At 39.9% G+C, this 21,706-nt stretch overlaps 1 protein-coding gene across 5 annotated transcripts in view; it reads left to right on the top strand.

Moving 5' to 3' along the window:
• Window positions 1–21,706, top strand: part of gpm6ab (glycoprotein M6Ab) — a 75,599-nt gene that overhangs the window by 32,391 nt on the left and 21,502 nt on the right. Inside the window, exons 1-2 of one of the 5 annotated variants that reach the window (XM_017463382.3) lie at window positions 16,140–16,303; window positions 16,877–16,939. The exons of the other annotated variants lie outside the window; for them this stretch is intronic. Of the exons in view, the coding sequence (XP_017318871.1) occupies window positions 16,924–16,939 (16 nt within the window). The 5' untranslated portion in view covers window positions 16,140–16,303; window positions 16,877–16,923. Of the gene's footprint in view, window positions 1–16,139; window positions 16,304–16,876; window positions 16,940–21,706 lie in introns of those variants that run through there. 5 annotated transcript variants of the gene reach the window in all.

Below are 21,706 nucleotides of genomic sequence, written 5' to 3'. Positions count from 1 at the left end.
TTAAGGTTGAGGGATATGATGACATGCCATTGTTATTATGATTCATACAACAGCTTTGTTGAATTCTGTCGAAACATTAGCTAGCTGGCTACTTGGTTAAGTTTTCAGTTAACAATAAACTGGTTAGCTTAACGTTTGCAACAGCACTTGAGCAGCTACAGAATGTTATTTCAACTAAGCTAGTGCGCTAGTGGGTAACTTTAGCTTGGTGCTGTATTTAGGTACCTGCCTCACTTGGTTATATTGACAAGCAATTATTGCATGCCACATCAAGCCAAAGAAGCCTCTGATTGGCTGATCATATTTAATACGGTATAAGCTCCGCCCTTGTTGACCCGGAAATGCCTATGAATTAGCAAAAGCAGGCTATGTAAGTAAATAGAACAATTCTTTTTCAGATCGTTGCCCATTTAAGTTCATTATCTCAGCATTATCCGGATAATTTCTTTCTTTATTAGTATCTGAACTTTATCAGATCTAAAGCAGTATCTTTATGGTCCTAGAAGTTATTAAAAGCAGCACAAGTGAATGAGTATTCCTTTATATTAAGTCGAGTTGATGCTGAGCTCTAATGTCGTTAGTCTTAGTTAATTAAGCACTGTTGCTGTTGAGGCATAAACCGTCTCTCATTACACACGGTGTCTGGCACCGTCTTCCTTGTTTTCCGCTCAGCGATTTGTTTACAGCTGTCTCATATTTTGGACCACACAGGAGATATTGTGAAGGCTTATCACAACCAAGTCATAAAGAGATCTGATCAATCTTACAAGCTGAATGTGTTCAACGAAGGATAGCCATGTTTATATATCAGTACTTAAAATAAATCAGAATGGGTGGATTATTACGATAAGCTCCATCCAGTAGTTAGTGCTTTAAGTGGGAAATGCACATATATGTTTGTTGGGGTTTTTGTTTGTTTGTTTATTTGTTTTACAGTGGTTTTAAGAGCTCTTGAAATTCCCTGATTAGCTAGATTTGTGCTTGTATTCCTGTGGTGTCCCGAATTTTCATCCCTGGGGGTACAGCGTCTGTGTAATTGTCCTTTGACTATTGTGTGATGATTTCTTTGTTATCAGAGGATTGATGGGCCAAGCTGAATCATCAGAGACACATGGGTGTAATTTTGTGGCTGTGTGCTTGACTTCTGAACGTAAAACCCCTCCTCTGAGGCTCTCTAGATAAGAAATAACAATAAATACATAAAAAGCTAAAAGTAAAATACTACTTATACTACTACTATTATCACTATTACTATTACTAATACTATTACTACTACTATTACTATTACTATTGCTAGTACTATTACTACTATTACTACTAGTATTACTACTACTACTAACAATAATAAGAGCTGTTTTTTAACATTCATGGAAGGAGTCTCTGATGTCAGTGCTCTGTAGCAGTCAGAGGTAAAGCTGTAACTTTAAGTTTTTATGCTTTGCGGTTTCTCTGTAAATGCATATATATATATATATATATATATATATATATATATATATATATATATATATATATATATATATATATATATATTTCTGTTACGAAATGGGGCGATAGCGGAAGCAAGTGCAGATCAAAGTCTTTATTCCAAACACAAAGTCAATAAACATGAGCAGAGATACGCGGTCCGAAGCATGAAGCATGAAACACCTGAAACAAATGCACCATGCTGATTATTTATTTATTAATAAAAACATTTATGTGAAAAGCCTGTCAGGCTGCAGCTTGTCCGTGTGTGTGGGGGTTTTCTTTGACTCTAATTGGATGTGTGTATTGTTGTGAGAGTGTGTTATTAGTGTCGACAGCAGCTGAAGCTCCATGTCCACACACACACACACACACACACACACACACACACACTTGCTGTCAATCAGCGCCTCCTGAAAACCCTAGTTAAAAGCCATGAAGTGCAGGGAAGAATACATACTGTACACTCTCAGCACTCTGTGTGTGTGTGTGTGTGTGTGTGTGTGTGTGTGTGTGTTGTAAAGGCAATGAGAGTAAATATGGATTAAACCGAGTTTAAGACCAAGAACCGCTTTTATTCCATCGTAAAGCAAATTAAAAGGTGTCGGTTAAATTTCTATTACAGCAGCTCTGACAGTAGTGCAGCTGCAAATCACTCGTTAATATTCACGTGTTATCGTTTCTATAGCAACCCTCGGACTTGCACGGCGGGGGCTCCACCTAGGCAGATTACAGATGCGTGTAATCACAGATATAGTAACGTTCATGGAAGGAGTCTCCAGTGCCAGCGCTTTGTCAGAGGTGAAGCTGTAACTGTAGGCTTTCTAGCACCTTCATGACATCGTTTTATTGTTTTCTCAATAATATGTCAAGCTGTGTGGGTTTTTTTTTCTTCTTCTTCGTTTTCTGAGAACAGGAATGTTTCACAACATTAGAACGTCCACAACATTACAGGTAACTATAAACAGATAAAAACAAAGGTCCAACTTGTCGTTCTTTACTAATAAAAAAAAATAAATAATAATGAATCATTGGTAAATTGCTGTGGTATAAGGGAAATAAAACACAGAAAACAGTAACTCTGCTTCATCACATCAGTCCGTTGATTATTTTCCTATAACAGCACAACACGGAGTGTTTCATTCCTTATGTGTAATCCTAGCACATTCCCATCCATCAGGTTAAATATACGGACAAACAGACACACTGTTAGCGATTAGCTCATAAAACCTTGCTCTCTGTTTGTTTATTTAGACTCGAACACGTCCTGTGTTAACGCTGCCCTCCAGTCGTTGATGAGATAAATACCACATGACGTGTTTAGGCCCAGAAGCCTGGCTCAGCTCTGTCCTCCATTACAGCAGTTTGACCCTGCGCCAAAAGCTCAACCCACGTGTAAAAAAACCCAAAAACAATTACCGATAATAAAGCGTTCTTCCATCTTTGATCCCATTCCCATTGATTCCTTGTTGTGGTTGAACACTTTTAGCCACCTAGCTGCATCTAAAACCACTCAGATTCTCAGCGGCATCGTAGTGTAGCCTACTCCTCTGTTTCAAATATCACTATAAAAGAATCACAATGAACTACACACTGTGCACAGAAACACACGCGTGATAAATATTGCAATTGACTCTTTCTTTAATGTCTCAGTCATATTGTTTTATGCCAATGCTATGACTCGTAACCTTTCAACCTTAACCTTAAAGACGTAAGGAGGTGTGGTGTGGTGTGGTGTGGTGTAGTGTGGTGACGCTGATGTACTGTTACTACCGGGAAACTGTTTTTTTTTCCTATAACGGCATGCCCTGAAGTGTTTTATTCCTTTGTGAATCTGCCCTAGTGTGAGCTGCTGTTATAGAAAAGTAATCGAGACCTTCTTAACTAATCAGAATCAATCAAGAAGTCAACGGGGACTGTGCGGTGTAAAGATCTTTATAATGCATTTTTATTATCACTCTTACGGACTTGACAGTGACGCTGCACCTGAGAATTACAGTGACGCTGACGGGGATCGGAAATGACTCTTCAATTATCACTAGAGTGAATCAGGGAGATGGAGGACAGGTGTGAGTGTGTGTGTGTGTGTGTGGATCTGTGCCAGACAACGTCTGAGCTGTCAGCCTGATTCATTAATACCCATTTTTTATTTTCATTAATGCCCTTTAATTAACATCTAAAATCACACAGCACTCAGATGACCATCGGTGTAATAATTGAAAATAATCATTGTCGGAATAATGTATTAAACACGACGAGATACTGATTTATTCTGCACTGATGATTCTTGGCCATGACTATAGATCGGGAGTGTGTGTGGCTCTGTGATAATAGTTACTAAGATACTATATGTAAGAAGATGAATGAGTTAAACCGATCAGGGATCGCGGAGTCGTACTTTTACAATCACAATTAGCGCCTGCAGCTTGCGTGTACATACAGTCTCTAGAGCTCAGGACCGAACCCTGAAGCCCGGAGCTGTGAGGTGGGAATGCTACCTGCTGTAGCACTGTGCCACCTCACGGTAATACATTCAATTATTTATTTTCTGCAGAAAAAAAAATCCCCAAAAACAACAACCTGTCCCTGATCTCCATCTGAAATTCGGTCATTGCTATTGATTTTAATTAAAGTGAAGTACTGACAGCCAACACGCACGAAAACATGGAAAAAGATTCATTATTCCCTAATATTCGATTCAAATGTTTACCAGAGTTGATTCTAGTTTTTGATTCTGGAAAGAATCAATTCTTTCCAGATGATAAATTACCTACCAGTACATTACATTTGCGTTTACATTTATGGCACTTGGCAGACACAGTTATCCCTTATCCCTTATCTCTTATGTCGTATCCATAATCTCTTATCCCTTATCTCTTATTTCTTATCCCTTATCCCTTATCCCTTATCTCGTATCCATTATCTCTTATCCCTTATCTCTTATCTTGTATCCATTATCTCTTATCCCTTATCTCTTATCTCGTATCCATTATCTCTTATCCCTTATCCCTTATCTTTTATTTCTTATCCCTTATCCCTTATCTCTTATCTTGTATCCATTATCTCTTATCCCTTATCTCTTATCCCTTATCCCTTATTTCTTATCCCTTATCCCTTATCCCTTATCTCTTATCTCTTATCTCATATCCCTTATCTCTTATCTCGTATCCCTTATCTCTTATCTCGTATCCCTTATCCCTCATCTCGTATCCCTTATCCCTTATCTCGTATCCCTTATCTCTTATAACCCTTATCTCGTATCCCTTATCTCATATCCATTATCTCTTATCCCTTATCTCTTATCTCATATCCCTTATCTCTTATCCCTTATCCCTTATTTCTTATCCCTAATCCCTTATCTCTTATCTCATATCCCTTATCTCTTATCTCGTATCCCTTATCTCTTATCTCGTATCCCTTATCCCTCATCCCTTATCTCGTATCCCTTATCTCTTATCCCTTATCTCTTATCTCGTATCCTTTATCTCGTATCCCTTATCACATATCTCGCATCCCTTATCACATATCTCGTATCCCTTATCTCTTATCCCTTATCTCTTATCTCATATCCCTTATCTCGTATCCCTTATCTCATATCCATTATCTCTTATCCCTTATCTCGTATCCCTTATCTCTTATCCCTCATCTCTTATCCCTTATCTCGTATCCCTTATCACATATCTCGTATCCCTTATCTCTTATCCCTTATCTCTTATCCCTTATCTCTTATCTCGTATCCCTTATCTCATATCCATTATCTCTTATCCCTTATCTCGTATCCCTTATCTCTTATCCCTTATCTCGTATCCCTTATCTCTTATCTCGTATCCCTTATCTCTTATCCCTTATCTCGTATCCCTTATCTCTTATCCCTTATCTCTTATCCCTTATCTCTTATCTCATATCCCTTATCTCGTATCCCTTATCTCATATCCATTATCTCTTATCCCTTATCTCGTATCCCTTATCTCGTATCCCTTATCTCTTATCCCTTATCTCGTATCCATTATCTCTTATCCCTTATCCCGTATCCCTTATCTCGTAACCATTATCTCTTATCCCTTATCTCGTATCCCTTATCCCTTATTTCGTATCCATTATCTCGTATCCCTTATCCCTTATCTCGTATCCATTATCTCGTATCCATTATCTCATATCCCTTATCCCTTATCTCGTATCCCTTATCTCGTATCCATTATCTCGTATCCCTTATCCAGAGCGACTTACATACAGTATATCTCATTTATAGAACTGAGCAGTTGATGCTTAAGGGCCTTGCTCAAGGGCTCAACAGTGGCGGCTTGGTGGTGCTGGGATTTGAACTCATGGCCTTCTGGTCAGAAGTCCAATGTCTACCCCATTTAATAATAAATAAATAAATAGAGTCTAGAAATAGGGTTAATAATTCTAATTATATGTTTATAATAATCAACTAATTAAATATCGCATAGATTATACACTCAGCTGTACACCTGCTCAGTCACACAATTACCTAATCAGCCAATCATGTGGCTATCAGGTGTATTTTTACCATAATGCACAACATTTTTTTTGCCATAATGCTGTAGCGAAAGCATCCTGAATCACTTCTTAGCTTGTGTAACTCCCCCAGACTCTGGTGAGAAGAAAAAAATGTGTGTATTTTACCGTGTGAAGATACGAGATGTTTTTTATATAGTGCACTCTAACGAGTGTGAGATGGCATCTTGTAAACACTTTGGCTTTTTAGTACAGCTCAGTGCTCCACGCTGCACCGTGTTTGGAGTGTGTATGTGTGTGTGTGTGTATGTGTGTGTGTGTGTATGTGTGTGTGGGTGGGAGGTATGATTGGGGCCCCTGGCTTTGTTATACTTTTGTGTGGTGGTGCAGGAAGGAGAGATTTGCATGCTGTTTCCTACACACACACACACACACACACACACACACACACACACACACACACACACACACACACACACACACACACCTGTCTGTCTGGTCCAGACGGTTTGGCCAAGGACTTATTCAATCGCCGTAGCTCCGTTGGGAGAACAGGAAAGGACGTTGCGAGCTGTTTTTTATTACAGTCCTCCTGAATGTGTTATATTACCGTAAATAATCCATGTACCACAGCACTGTAAAATTCTGGCTTCTGAATGTCACAGGTTATATATAGAACAGGAAGTGTTAAAGGTTTGCGTTTGCCTTATTTAGTCGTATTGTTTGCACTTTAACAGCGGATACAGTATAATACAACTTCGAGGTCTGCTTTAAGTCTTTTGGGTTTTTTAATATATTCAGTTCATCCTAAGGGTTCAGGGGTTTGTCTTGAACTTCCACTCCCACGGCTTTGTCTATTTTTTCCTTCTTGTTTCACGACATGTTTGTCCTTGTCCTTATGAAGACTGTAAGACTGGGGGCGGGGGGGTGGGTGGTGGGGGGGTGGTGTTCGTTGGTAAGTGATTTGCGTCATTAGAAATAAACTTGTATGTGTTGTTTCATCCAGTGTGTAAGACCTGCGTTTACTGCGAATTTGTCCCCTGAACGAATCTCCATCATGTCACACTGCTCTACTGAACCCAAGCCCAGGGCAAAGCGTGTTCACACCCTGAACACTCGACACCGGCGTGTTAAATCCGAGTGTTTTAACACAGCGGGACCTGAAGGGTCGATAACGTGATTTATATTGCGCCGGTGAAATTAACACGTCTTTTATAAATAAAAATAAAATGAATAATATATGTGAAAATGAAGGCCATTTACTCTTACAACCGCCGGACCACATCGCATATCAAAGACATCCCAAAGTGAAGCTTCTCTTTTTATGGTTTTCCAACAGCAGACTAAGTTGCTACAAGTCACAAATAGTCCTCTTTTTAATCCTAATAAAAACTCTCTGATGTTTTGAACCGACCGCTCTGGAGACCCCGCCCCCTACCCGCCATCTCGCGGTAGTAACGTTAAGTAATATTAATAAAATAAGGCGTGATATATGGGGAAGAGTTCGAACTAATCTCGGAGAGGAGTGAGAGTGAATAAAATAACGTAAAAAGTTAAGGATAAAATAAAGTAATGCGGAAAACGAAAAGGGTCAGAATGGAGGGTAGATCATGATTGGAAAAAGGGTCATAATCAGGTCCTACATTAGCTACTGTTAACCACATTCTTTAAACAAACAAACAAAAAATAGAACCCCTAAGGGTTCTTTGGTTGTCCCTCTGGGGAACACGTAAGGGTTCGATGTACTGTAGAGCCATACAAATGAGTGGATTCCTCTCAGAAAGGGTTCCAACTAGAACCACATTTTGGACCCTTGAAGAAGCATGGTTATTGTGTTAAAATAATAACAAACATTAGCATAATCAACAATAGAAATACAAAAAAATAAATGTCTTGCAGTTATATGTAAACATTAGAGCCCAAAAAATACATTTTCTAGTCCATAATGTATTTTTATTTACTTCTATTGTGAGTTTTAATTCACCGTTCATCTTTGTCTCTCTGGTCATGTGACCTGCTCTGCTGCTACAGTTTTAACTACGCCTGGTCTTTTCTTCTCCTTCTGAAACCTAACCATTAGATAATTATGAACCCTGACCTTGCTGTGCATTTGAGAGTGTGTGTGTGTGTGTGTGTGTGTGTGTGCGTGTGTGAGAGAGTCTGACAGATGGAGAGTGAACCAGGGAGCGAGGGATAGAAGGGCAGATGGATGATGGGAAGGGTCAGAGAGAGAGAGACGGGCGTCGCTTTGTTCAGTTGTTGTTTACAGTATCAGGATGGGCGAAGCTTCTAAAATCCAGCTGAGCCCCTGATTTACAGAAATACGTCACTCTTAATTCCACTTGCTCTTTGCTCAGCGAGGCCGTGGATTTAGAAAACCTCAGTAAATGATTCGTGTGTTTATTTATTTAGCAATTCTGTGATTTATTTAGATGTTAGGAGATGGTGAGGTGAAGTGGGAAGGCTCTCGTGCTGTTAACGCATGGACACGGATACATCATAGTGTATGAACCGAACGGGGTTTTCATGTGGCTCAGGAGAACAACGGTACTGTTTGATTTCAGTATTGTATTTACAGATTTACATTTACACCCGTTTTTTTTTTTTGCACAAAGACCGTGTAATTTATGAATGGCAGCTGGACAACAATTGCAGTCACAGTGCCGTATTCAGCGTGTGCGTAGCGAGGATTTAATGCTGAACGTGCCAACGTTCAGGTACTCAGACCTCAGACACAACTACTTTCACTGTTCAGAAGTTACGTGAGAAGTTACGCAAATCTGAGCTTGAACTTAAGCACATTTTATAAGTCCGGTGCCAACATCTGACACAATAAGTCACGCTGAAATGTATGTCTTGGCTGTAAAAAGCTAAAATAAATAAATAAATAAATAAATTACATCTTGTGAATATCTTGATTAGGGTTAGGGTAAGGGTTAGAGTTAGGGTCTGGGTTGTGGCAGTGGTAGCTCAGTGGTTAAGACATTGTACTACTGATCAGAAGGTCATAAGTTCAAATACCAGCACTCCATAGCTTCCACTGCTGGGCCCTTGAGAAAGGCCCTTATATATATATATATATATATAATTCCACCAAGGCTTGGTTGCAGAAGAAGTCCTGGAAGATTCTACACTGCCATCACACTCACCTGACTTGAACCCCATAGAAAATTACTGAGCTGGAGGCCATTGCTCATGAGGAATGGGGTAAGATTCCTCAGGAACACTGCCAGAAGCTCTGCATCTCGTTTACAGCAGGTCATAACAGCAAAAGAGTGCTCCACTAAGTACTAAAGATGCTCGCCATGAAGGGGTTGAATAATTTTGAGACTTCTGAAGTCAGTACAGATGCATTTTCAGTTGAGTTTGGAGAAACCACTTGAAGCAGTCGTTGTGTTGAACTATTTCAAAAGCTTTTGTTCATCGCAAACAGCTGAAAGTCTGTACATTTTGACAATAAACCTGATTTGCAATCTGGGTTGAATCATTTTGATTGCAACCGTATATATATATATATATATATATATATATATATATATATATATATATATATATATATATATATATATATATATAAAACCTGGTTAAAACCTGGTTGCTAAAAGACCTGAGTATCCTAGCAACATTTACTATTATGGATTAGCACTAAAAGACAGTGAGTGCTATTCATCTAAACCAGTGGTCAGCAACCCTGTTCTTGATCGACTAATACAGGTTTGGTCGATTTTGGTTGGAGACGGAACCTGCAGAAAGGTAGATCTCAAGAAAGAAGGTTGGTGACCACTGGGCTAAATGAACACTTTCCAATGATGTATCTCTAGAAGGTTCTTATGGCTTTGGAGTCGTGTCAGTGGCGAAATAATGCAAAGCGATGGTCTAGCCTGCAACCACCGGACATATATACACATCTCTTTGAAGCGCATTTATACTAGAGAGAAAGAGACAGAAAGGCGTACAAGTCTCGATGAGTACGTGACGTGATGTAACATTTTACAATGACATTATACATAGACAACAACTCACTAAAAACATGACCTAGCTGTCTAGTGTTAGCTAGCTAGTTTTATCGATGTAGATTTTAGGTGAGCTATGTAGGTTTGTTAAAGCAATACACTCTAAATTAGGCATTTTAGCGAACGACACCTTCAGGACCGTGGAGTTTACGCGTTGCGGTTTCTCGGTGACATGACAAGCTGCGATGTTTTATCTTATTAACTTAAACATTAGAGAGGCTAGTGAGGAAACGACCATTTTATAGCTGCTTTAACAAGTGAGAACGCAAGTGCAAACTTATTTAGCAGATGTTCCACAATATTAAGTGTAACTATAAATGGACAAAAAAAAATAATAATACTGTTTTTAAACCTCATTTGTAAATTGGTGGTACTGAAGGAGTAAAACACTACAGGACATGCTGTTATTGGAAAGTAATCAACGTCAGGATCGCTACGTCACTCGTCCGTCGTCGATCGTTTTCCTGTAGCAGCATGACACGGGACGCGTTAATGCACGGACAGGATTCTTTTGTTACCGCTTAATATTAGACCGTGTTGCTCGCTCAGCCGTGGTGCGAACCACTTTATTACACAGCGATGAGATGAACGCAGATAACACGCACCGAGAGCAAGCGTAGGAAAAGGAAGAAAGAAAAGATGAAAGCAGAGACGGAGACAGAGCGGAGGATGGAGGGGGCGATAGTGAGGGAGAGTCTGAATAATTGATAGTGATGGCAGACCCCCTTTCTGAGCCACTGTTCAATAATGAATGCATCCTCCCCCGAACTGTCCAGCGTCTCGTCCCCGCGTTCTCACCGAGCCTCTGAGCTCCGACACTAAATGCTCACGTCGCAGTGCCGTGAAAGCCGAGACGCTTCAGAGAATTCTGAACGGATAACAGCTTGAGCACGACGACTCCCTGCTTTACGTAGTGCTCATGACTTAGTGCAAGGCAATTAGCAATAAAGGTGAAAAGATGGCGGGGATTATGGGTGATTAACGCAGAGCAGAAGCATTCGCTACGATCATAAAGCAGCGATCCATCAACCGGAGCAAGCGTCCTGCTCAGGGGATGGAGGAAGAGATTTTGCAAAAATATGTGGGTGTGAACTGATCAGACATTTTATTGGTAGACGATGAGCATTTCTGAGCAAAATGCAATCTGAGGAGGTTTTCAAGTTCTCCCCGTGTCCGTAGGGGTTTCCTCTGGGTTCTCTGGTGTCCTTCCACCTCCGAAAATCATGAGAACAGGATGTTTCATGGACAAATGTAACTATAAACGGATAAGAAAGTACGTAGTTATATACATATATACTACATTATAAAAAAAAAAAAAGAAATATTACTGTATAAGAGGAATGATACACTGTTATAGGAAAATAATCAACTTCAAAGTGGTAACAGTAACTCTAGAACTTCACACCACACTGTCATTCTATACGTTTACATGGACGACGATAATCCGATATGAACCCCATTAAGACGATACTCTGATTACGATACTAGCATGTAAACAGAGATTACTGATGACCTTAATCTGATTAAAGTCACACTCGGAGTAAACACAAATGGAATTACGAATCGACGTGCGTTACAGACGTGTACACACCTTAATCACACTATTAACGTCGTGTGGGAGTTTTCACCGCATCGTGCGATAGGACACGATCACACACGGCAGCGCTCGACCGTCTGACGGCAAACAAGAGAGCACGGCTGCGTCCCAAACCGCGTACTTACCTGCTATATAGTAGGAGAAATACATGTATCTCTATATACTATATAGACGGTAAGTACGTGGTTTGGGACGCAGCCCACGGCTTCAAGCAGTCGTCTATTTGCACGTACAGCACGACAAATAATTAACCGCACTTGAAGCTTTAGTAAAGAAAAATAAAATAAAATGAAAACACCCCAAACTGTATACGGTTCCATAACGAAGACCGACTGTATGTCGATACGTGAAATTCCGGAGGGAACGTCGGCCGGCGTGACGCGGGGACGTAAAGACGTGTGCCGTTAATCCATCTACGTTCTATCACATGTAAAACCTGAACATGAAAGGAGTATTCTAAAAGCGACTCATGTAAACACCTTAATCAGAATATTATACGTCTTATTCAGAATAAGGTCAATAATTAGATTACTGCTGTCCATGTAAACGTAGTCAATGATTATTTTCCCAAAACAGCATGACACTGACACATGACACAGTGTTTTATTCCTTCCTTACATATATACTATTGCTGATGTGTGTTTTTATTATTATTATTATTATTATTATTATTATTATTATTATTATTATTATTATCATTATTATTATTATTATTTATCAGAAATTGAAGTAAGGCTCACGTTTGAAAGATAAATAACGGCAGTGATAAGCTGAAACGCCTGTTCGGCGACACTCAGGTGTAAACGTGTAAAACCCGTACCTTAAACTAAGCACACCACAAAGCATTGTCGAGTAAAAGTAAACGCACCCCGCCTCTGTATCAGACTGTGAAATGCAACACAAAGCGTTTCAACACAAAGCACGCTCCCTAATTCACAGTGTTTTAATGAGCGCCTGCCTCTACTTTGGGCCTCACCCGTCACTCACAGGGGCATCATGGGACGGCTCTTACTCCACCCACCTGCCTCCTGCCTCTCTGCCTCTCTGTGGAGCTCCAATAAGAATCTTATAGGATAAAAATAATAAGAAGAAGCCCAAATCCAGGGAGCGCCGGATCTAGTGCAGGTCCACTGGAGCACCGAGGCTCTTTGTTTCCGACACAAAAGGGAAAATAAACAGTGATTTTTTTTTTTTTTTAAAGACATGGTACGCTTTTGATATGGAAATGAAATTTATTTTTTTTTGATCGGTGATTATGCACTTGCATGGCTCTCGAGAGCTTGTTGTGTGTACCGTTTGCACAATCAAAGCCAGGCTTATGCATGATTGTAGCACATTATTTATAGGACACGGGACTTTACTTTGGATTAAAAAATAAAACCAGCCATAAAACCAACCATGATGGATTTTACAAGTTGTCTCATTGTGTATATGCATTTTATCATCCCAAATCACAATTATTATTACCTACATACAGCATAAAGTTATAAAGATTTCTTTAGACCTTTACACATCGACGACGAAAGTAGACCGTAGAACGCTGAAAACTGAAATGTCACTAAAAAAACGAAAACATTTTTAGTCTGGAGTTAAAAATACGTTTGTGAAGTTTCTGCATCTGTCTCTCGCTCTGTGAGCATTTTTTCCAGTTACGCGCTGTCACTGGGTGAGAATTACGCAAATGCGTGCTGATTACTTGTTACAAACGTCAGTTATTTCCATTACACGATGAAAAAAATCCACCGTTCCTCTGGTGCGGTGTAAATCTGTCCCTCAGGTGCCTGTGCTGTGTTCAACTAATTGAAAATCAGTCACTCTGTCGTTTAGCGTTCATCAGCATCGGTCATGCCGATCCTAACACGTTAAACATGGCGGCATTAAAGGACTGACCGGGGAAACTGGAGGTGGCAGATGATGCCATCAATCACACACACACACACACACACACACACACACACACACACACACACACACATTTCCACCTACTCCCTCGTTAGTGCATGACCATGTTGTAATAAAAGTCTGGCAGATGAATTATGAAGAACCGAGAGCAAATTCTTCAAAAAAACTCCATTAAATCATACACATTGTATAGGAGCCATATATTAAACCCCTTACACCACAGTGCTGTTAAGTTCTGGAGTCTAACTGCTCAGAAGGTGTCGATTAATTTTCTACAACAGCAGCTCTGACAGTAATGCAGCTGCTAATCACAACTTTATATGCTGTAAATGTACTTTGTTGTTTCTATAGTGACGGATTTAAAGACTCGTTGATATCGTGAAGTTTTCTGTAAGTATATGTTTATTTAAAATGAATGGAAGGAGCCTCCAGTGTCAGTGCGATTATTACAATCAGAGGTAAAGCAGAAATATATATACATATATATATATATATATATATATATATATATATATATATATATATATATATATATATATATATATATATATACATATATATACTGTATACTGTACTGAATGTACCAAAAATGTGACACTTTGCTCATTAACTACAAGAGATATACATGGTAACTGTGTAAAAGGAGAGGCATTATACTTTTAAAGGTTAAGGGTCATGACTGGTTCAGACATTTGTGAATTGTCAGTCTGACTAATGTTGCATGTGGGTGTGTGCATATATTCCGATTCTTTACTATTATTTCCTATTCTCTTCTGTTCCCAGGTGCCTCACCCTTCCCTTAGCTCCGCCCGTCAGTTCGCTTCTGCTCTGGACAGTCTCTTGCGAAATGTCCAACTTTTCCACAGTTATAACAGTTTAATCCTGGTCCATAGCAATGATGGCCAGGTCTTCCTCGTCTGTGTGCTTTTGGTCTTCCTGTGCTCTCCATCTTTCTTTCCTTTACCTCTCGTAGGAGCTTCTCCATGTGGATTGCATACCTTTATATTTGTGTGAGGCTTCCGGTGTCCCAGGTGATACATTGTTGTTTGACTATAGCGGCAATTTCTGGTTTCATGCCGTTCATAAAGCTGTTTCTGAGATGTGCATCCCATGCTGTGATATCCGCCTGCCCATCTGCCAGAGCGTCGGGTTTCTCCAAGCCTGAGTTTGCATCATGGATCTCAGTGAGCCGGGACAGGTACTGTGATACAGTCTCTGAGTCTTGTTGTTTACACTTTGCTATTTTTGTCATGTCCAGTCGCACAGGAAAGGTGTTCGTCAGCCTCTGCTGGAGCGCCGTGATTTGTGCTCTGTACCTTGCATTGACTCCATCGTCCCACTGTGGGTTGATCAGGCGGGCATCGTTCTCTGGGAATGCACATGAAACCTTGACCCGGTCCGTGCCAAGTTTCGCCATGAGCAGTCGTCATAGTTCATGAGTGGTGGGTCTGAATTCTCTGCAGAATATCTGGAGTTCATCCCCAAACTTTCGTCCTCTTACTTCGCAGAGTGCCGGCAGATGCGTCATGCTGCTCCTGATGTGTTCCAATGTCCAGGGTCTGTGAACTAGCATAGGGCCTCCTTCTCCGGCCACTTCTAGCATTGGGGCATTTACCACGTCACGCACTGTCCCTTCTCTGTCCGATTTTGTTGGTCTGAAGCCCTCAGGCAGCAATGTTGTTTGTCCCTTCACTTGGGATCTCGTGTGTAACACCACCAGTGAAGACAGGACGGCTGGTGCATAGTTCGGTGGGGGTTGGTTGCTCAGTTCTGACAGGTTTGGATAGGGTGGTGTAGGCTCAGCTGCTTCATCGTGAGGAGCTGCCTCTGAAACTACAGGTTCCTCACTCCTTACTGGCTGTGGGCATCGTGGTGGGGCGGAGGCCAGGTCGGGATCGGCTTTCTGCAATTTAGCACACTGAGAAACAGATGAGGGCCCTGCCTGACATTTTTTCTCTCTTTATGTGCCTCGTTCTGTCATTCATCAAATGCCTTCCAGTCTGCCAAAAACTGCACTTCACTCTTTGTTTTAGGGGTCTCTCTGTCTCCTTTGTCTCCAAATTAAGTTTCAGGTGTTCTAACTGTCTGAGACTAAAACTACCTTTTTTTCTGGGAAAGCACATTCTGTGCATATTCCCTGTCACAGGATGTGCTTTGCTATATGTTTTACCCATATTTTATTTTTATAATTTTTTTTATTTTTACAGTTTCTATAACTTTCAAAGTTTTAATCAATTTAACGTGCTATGAAAATCAAGTGAATATGCATTCTCGTACACAGACAGAAAAGGTTCAAAATGTGTGCCAAATCTCTAGACATTCAATTAATCATATAACCTATAGGTTCAATAGACCAAACCTTAAGAATGTAAAAGAGTTTACCTGTGAGGGCAAGTCCACATACAGCAATTTGCTAGGACTTATAGTTTGCTCTTCCCTTCTTTTCTTTTTTTAAAATTATAATTATTATTATTATTATTTTTTTTATCTCAGTAGAATTTACTTGTGCGTTAAATTTACCAAATATATCATGTACCGCTGATATGATGGAATGAGTAACTGGGGCATGCCACTTGATAATAATCCGCCGTAAAAATCCGCCGTGCTCAATACACAATGACTTCATAAAATTATTTTAGAATTCTAAATTCTAATTCTAATTCTAAATTCTACCAGTCAGTGGTAAGGCTGCATCGGTCAACACAGACCTCAGGATGAAACTTTTCCCCGAGCATCCTCCGGTTTGCTTATTGTCCAGAAAAGCTGAAAAGCCTCGCGCAGCCCAGCCAGGAGACGCCAAATTGTCGTGGAAATTAGATAACACTTGTCGACTTGTCCTCTGAAGGTAATAAGGTTTATTACAGAAAGATGGTTAATACAGGATAGAATAATGTAATGAGAGCGCTCTGAAGTGCTCGTGCTGAACCACTACTATATATGAAACGCAGAGCATGATATCATTCTGTGAACCGATAAGAAGCGGTTTGAGGCAGTTCAAACAGGCTTAGTTTTAGGATCTTGGAAGATGTTTAAATGAAGCTTGAGCAGAAGAACATGTTTGTGTCTCTGTAAGCAGATAAATATTCTGTACTGATCTCAGTGACATGACATGGCCTTCTTAGGCGTTATCCTCACATGAGAATGAAGTAGAACAATGTATATTGTTATATATATATATATATATATATATATATATATATATATATATATATATATGCTAAATTAAATGAAGTAGTAGTAATAAATTCACATCTGTCATCAGTTTTTTGGATCCATGCTAGCTATATCATTAACCTATTTTTGAAAAAACAGTCCTTTAAATAATTATTTAGAATTTTAAAATCCTTCATATTTATTAAAAGGGAATACTAAAAGTCGACCCAAACCTTCATCAGTGTGAAACTCTTTATCGTTACAGTCCGGATAAAGAAGCAGAGGTGACTGAAGAAAAGCTGAAACGAGATCATGAACCCTTTTACAAGTGAGTTATTCAGCAGTACGTTCACTGAGGACACTCGTGGACTCTGGTGGTCCTTTCAGCTCGTTAGCACGCCGGCTAGCATACGTGAAAATGGCTGGTGGGTGTCCGGAGGTCAAGAGCGGGTCAGAGGGAGGTGAGGCACAATAACACTGGTACAGGGGTCAAACTGATTACTGACCCCTCCGTCACACCCCAGGGAGCTGAACTGAAGAGCGAGGACATGTATAGGGGGCACAGGGGTCAGTTGAAGATTCTGTCCTAGTGACCAGGAGAGTTACGATCACGTGAGTGAAGATCCCTGAACCATCAGCTGCTCTAGATGAAGCTGATACTGACATCTGCACAAGTTTCTCTTTCTGGGTAGAAACTAGCTCTGAATAATAGAAAATGCCAATATTTTATTACAAAAGTAGAGTTTGTGCTGAAAAAAAAAAAAAAAATATATATATATATATATATATATATATATATATATATATATATATATATATATATATATATATAAAGCATTGTGGAGAATTTGAATTATTATTTGAATTATAGAAGGATCAGTAGAAAATGCCAAGATTAAAGGCTAGTATTTCTTTCTGAAGTAGTGCGACCGTGAAATAGAAATAAAAATTTCATCCATTTGAACAGAACCAAAGGAATAATTTTTACTCAAATCTGCTCGGTCTGCTGTACCGTATATTTGGATTCGCGTGCACAGAGGGATTCTGACCGCTGAATTTGCAGCCGTTTAAAAGTGAAGTGAAGTGGACGGATATTAAACGGTGTAACTCATCGCTGCAGAAACGTACTGTAGAAGGTCACTTACATGAGCCACTTTTACAAGTAGTCATCAGGTAAAGTGTCGCTCAACACCCACGTCCTTCCGCTCTTCTCTCGGTGCGTGTCATCGTGCTGTAGGAGTTTGAGTTCGATCAGTTTGAGTTTAAATAAAGCTTCTTTAAAAGAATGCCGTGATTTTTGGGACACTCATAGGTCTGGTCGTAGGTACAGTATTGGTTCTGGGTTTGTGCCTACTATAGTGAATAAATAAATGTAATGTAGATGTAAATGTAGTCTATTATTCAGTTTTATAACCAGAGTAGTACTGAATTCTGATTGGTTGGAACAGTAGATCACAAGTTTATTATGTTAAGGCTCTGGGTTACTGATGAGAAGGTCAGGGGTTCAAGCCCCAGAACTGCCAAGCTGCTACTGTTGGGCCCTTGAGCAAGGACCTTAACCGTCTCTGCTCCAGGGGGCGCTATATCATGTCTGACCCTGCCATCAGACCCCAACTTCCTAACAAGTCGGGGGTATGCGAAGAAAAGAGTTTCACTCTGCTGTAACGTATATGTGACCAATACAGGCTTCTTCTTGTAACGCGCTTATTCTAATTCTAATTCTTATTCGAAGTCGAACGCACATGAACACCACCACAAAGTCGTATTTACGAGTGGGGGAACTCTGGATTTTCTTTGAGTTATGGCGTCAATAGTTCTAATTTACGAAGGAAAAAAAAAACCCCAATTGTTGACATTTTCTGTAAGGAAATGTTTGTTTAACATTTATGGAAGGAGTCTCCAGTGTCAGCGTTTTGTAAAAGTCAGAGCTAAAGCTGAAACTTTTTACTTTGTTTACACTTACATGATTTCTTCTTTTTAAAAACGAGACAGTCTGGGGAGCCAACCACTGTTTCTAGCTGTTACAACGTACCCGGGAACTTGTTTCATGGCGTTCCACAACATTCCATGTAGCTAGAAATGGATTAAAATGATGATTAAAAAAAAAATCATCAGCGGAATGCTATACCGTTGGTATAACCGGAATGAAACACTTCAGAACATGCTCTTTGAGAGGGAAACAGTAATGATAATCATCCTGCTGGCGATTGTTTTGCTTTAACAGCATGACACGATGTGTTTTATAGCTCACGAATGCATATAATGTGCTTCATAATCACCACTGCGTCCATCTTCATTGGCCTTCACTCATCTTTGTGTAAGAGAGAAAAAATATTGTGTAAAGCATCCGCACCATCATCACACACCACACCATATTCACGCCTTCAGGTTCACACACCGTCCTCAGTTTAAACCGGAAAGCTCGTTTATACGATCGGGAAACATATCCGTCCTGAGGGTGTGCGAGGGAATGATGAAGAGAAGAGTGGGAAAGTCTAGCTTTTTAGCACACACTCGAGAGAGTCAGACTTTTTCTGCTGAAATAATCATTAAGTCTTTGTTAGCTTAAGAAGGTTGGGGCTCTTTTTTCACGTATTTTCTCACGATGAAAAAAAAAAAATTTGTGATCCAACAGTGATGGATCTCACTCAGGTCTTTACCAATACGTTTAGATTCATTTTATGTCTATAAAAGTCGCCGTGTTTTTATCTGGCAGGAATGGTTTCTTTCCGAGCCCCGTCACCACCACCAGCATGTTCGTTAATGAGACATACTGCATCGGGTTTTCGATTTTTTTAATCAGTGATGGCTGTTGATAGTAAAAACTGATGCATTTTGGAATATATGGGAAAGTGAGTGAGTGATATATATAATACAAATATCATAGCATGATACCTTAAGGCATTTTTCTATTGCATTACATGTGCCACAATATATAGACTAACGAACTTCCAGCAAGACAGAAAGAAAGTTTAAAGAACGTATACTTTTATTTAATGTCAGAAAAAAAGACTTAATACTGACATTATTTCAATGTTAGTAGACGATATCCTGATACTGTAATACGCTAAAAAAAAATTGTTTTCTTGAAAAGCTTAGGTTTTTTTTTTAATGTATGTATGTATTTATTTATTTTCATTGAAGGACTTCACAGGTATACTCTATCACACAAAAATCACCCACAGTGTAAATATAATTCATATCATGAAGTATAAAATATAATGAAAAAAAAAAAATCGATTTTTTTTATATAAACATTTCCAGTGCCAAAAATCTAAACTTTCTTTTTCAAATCCAGTTTCAAATCTTGATGATCTGATCCAGTTTCTGATATGTCTTCTCCGATATCCGATCCTTACTGGGTATCAGATCCATGCCATCTCTACTTTACGTTACATTACTTAAAGTAAAAGAATATAAAATTTGGGCTCGCATCTCCAGGGTTGTGGGATCGAGTCTGCATGTTCTCCCCATGCTTCGGGGGTTTCCTCCTGGTACTCCGGTTTCCTCACCTCCGAGTCCAAAGACATGGATTGTAGGCTGATTGGCATTTCCAAATTGTCCGTAGTATATGAATGGGTGGGTGAGATTGTGTACGATTATACCCTATAATGGGTTGGCACCCCATCCACGGTGTCCCCCACCTTGTGCCCCAAGTCGTCTGGGATAGGCTCCAGGCTCCCCACGACCCCTGTACAAGATAAGCGGTATGGAAAATGGATGGATGGATGGACAGATGGATAAATGGATAAAATTTGGGCATATAACCTTGTACAAATACTTTTTTTCTAATCTTTCTTTCTTTTTTTTTCTTTTTTTTTTTTTTTTTTCGAGAAGTGGAGTTTTTCTGCTGGTAAAGACTGATGCTCATCAGATCCCTGTGTCCTGTCCTTTTCCTTCAAGAGCTAAGCTATTAAGGAACTCCATCCAGATTCTCCACACAGTAGCAGGCAGGATGTGAAAATAATGACGTCTGTCCAGTTGGACGTTGAAATCAAAACACAAATATTGGTATAAACACAATCTAGCGCTGAACTACTTCATGCATAAGGAATGCTTTAGAGATTAAAAACCTGGGCCAGTATGGAAGCCTGTATCATCGCGTGCTGTCTGAGATCCTCTGATCATTGTGTCTCATGGACTGTTAAGGTGAAACATCGGACACAGAAAACACACACAGGCATCACTTTCCTCATTAATTTCCTCATTCAGATCTCCTCCATTAGTCAGATTTCCTGTTCAAACTCCATGGAGATGCCACCCAAGCCCACCGATGGTCCTCCCATTCCATGACCAAATAAATGCTCCTTTCCTTGTTTTTGGCTGTTATAATGAAAGTCTCACTGAGAGGACTGCAGCTCTTCTAATTGGGATGCGGTGCTGCTTCGCTCTTCTCTGGAGTGTTATTTTCAGCGCTCATAGTTCCTCTGCATTCGTAATGCGCCATTGAAGTAGCATGATCTTTTTTTCCCCCCCAAACATCTGGAATACTGCATTTTACACACAAGGTAGTGGAAAGGCGTAGCAGATTGTAATGCAGACACAATGCAGATGTGATTTCATAAGCAGCGATTGAAATTAAATACGCACGGTCATGCTACAAGAACGGATGAGCTAAAGACTAAAGAACCATGAATATTAGCTTATTTCATGACGTTTAGGTTTTGCTTCAGGGCAAAAGATCATGTGCTTCATTCATACAGGAATAAATGTGAATCATAGTCTCTGAATCAGCCTGTTTCCACAGTAAGAAGCATATTTTTCCTCCTAAGCAGAAGATGATTGACAACATCTGCTTTCTCAGTGTAATCTGTACACGGGTGCATGCTGCTTTTGGCCAGTTGACAGCGTATCGTTTTGTTGAGACAGCGGTATGGTTTACGATCTCCCATAAATCTTATCCTCAGAGGGACAACAGCATGTAATTTGCGGTGTGTGCTGTTTGCGTGCAGGCGTGTTACAGCTCTAAATCTTTCAGCAGGGCAGTATGGATTGGTCACAATGCCATTTAGCATCCCCTTTCAAGACAGCAAACTGGAATAAATGGGCTCAGGGTTAGGAGCAGAGCTCTGTTGCCATGCAAAATGGCAAACTG

This window comes from Ictalurus punctatus, chromosome 3, assembly GCF_001660625.3.
Source record: "Ictalurus punctatus breed USDA103 chromosome 3, Coco_2.0, whole genome shotgun sequence".
Lineage (NCBI taxonomy): Eukaryota > Metazoa > Chordata > Actinopteri > Siluriformes > Ictaluridae > Ictalurus > Ictalurus punctatus.
The sequence above is the reverse complement of the archived record's forward strand: the minus strand, read 5'-3'. Positions and strand labels throughout refer to the sequence as shown.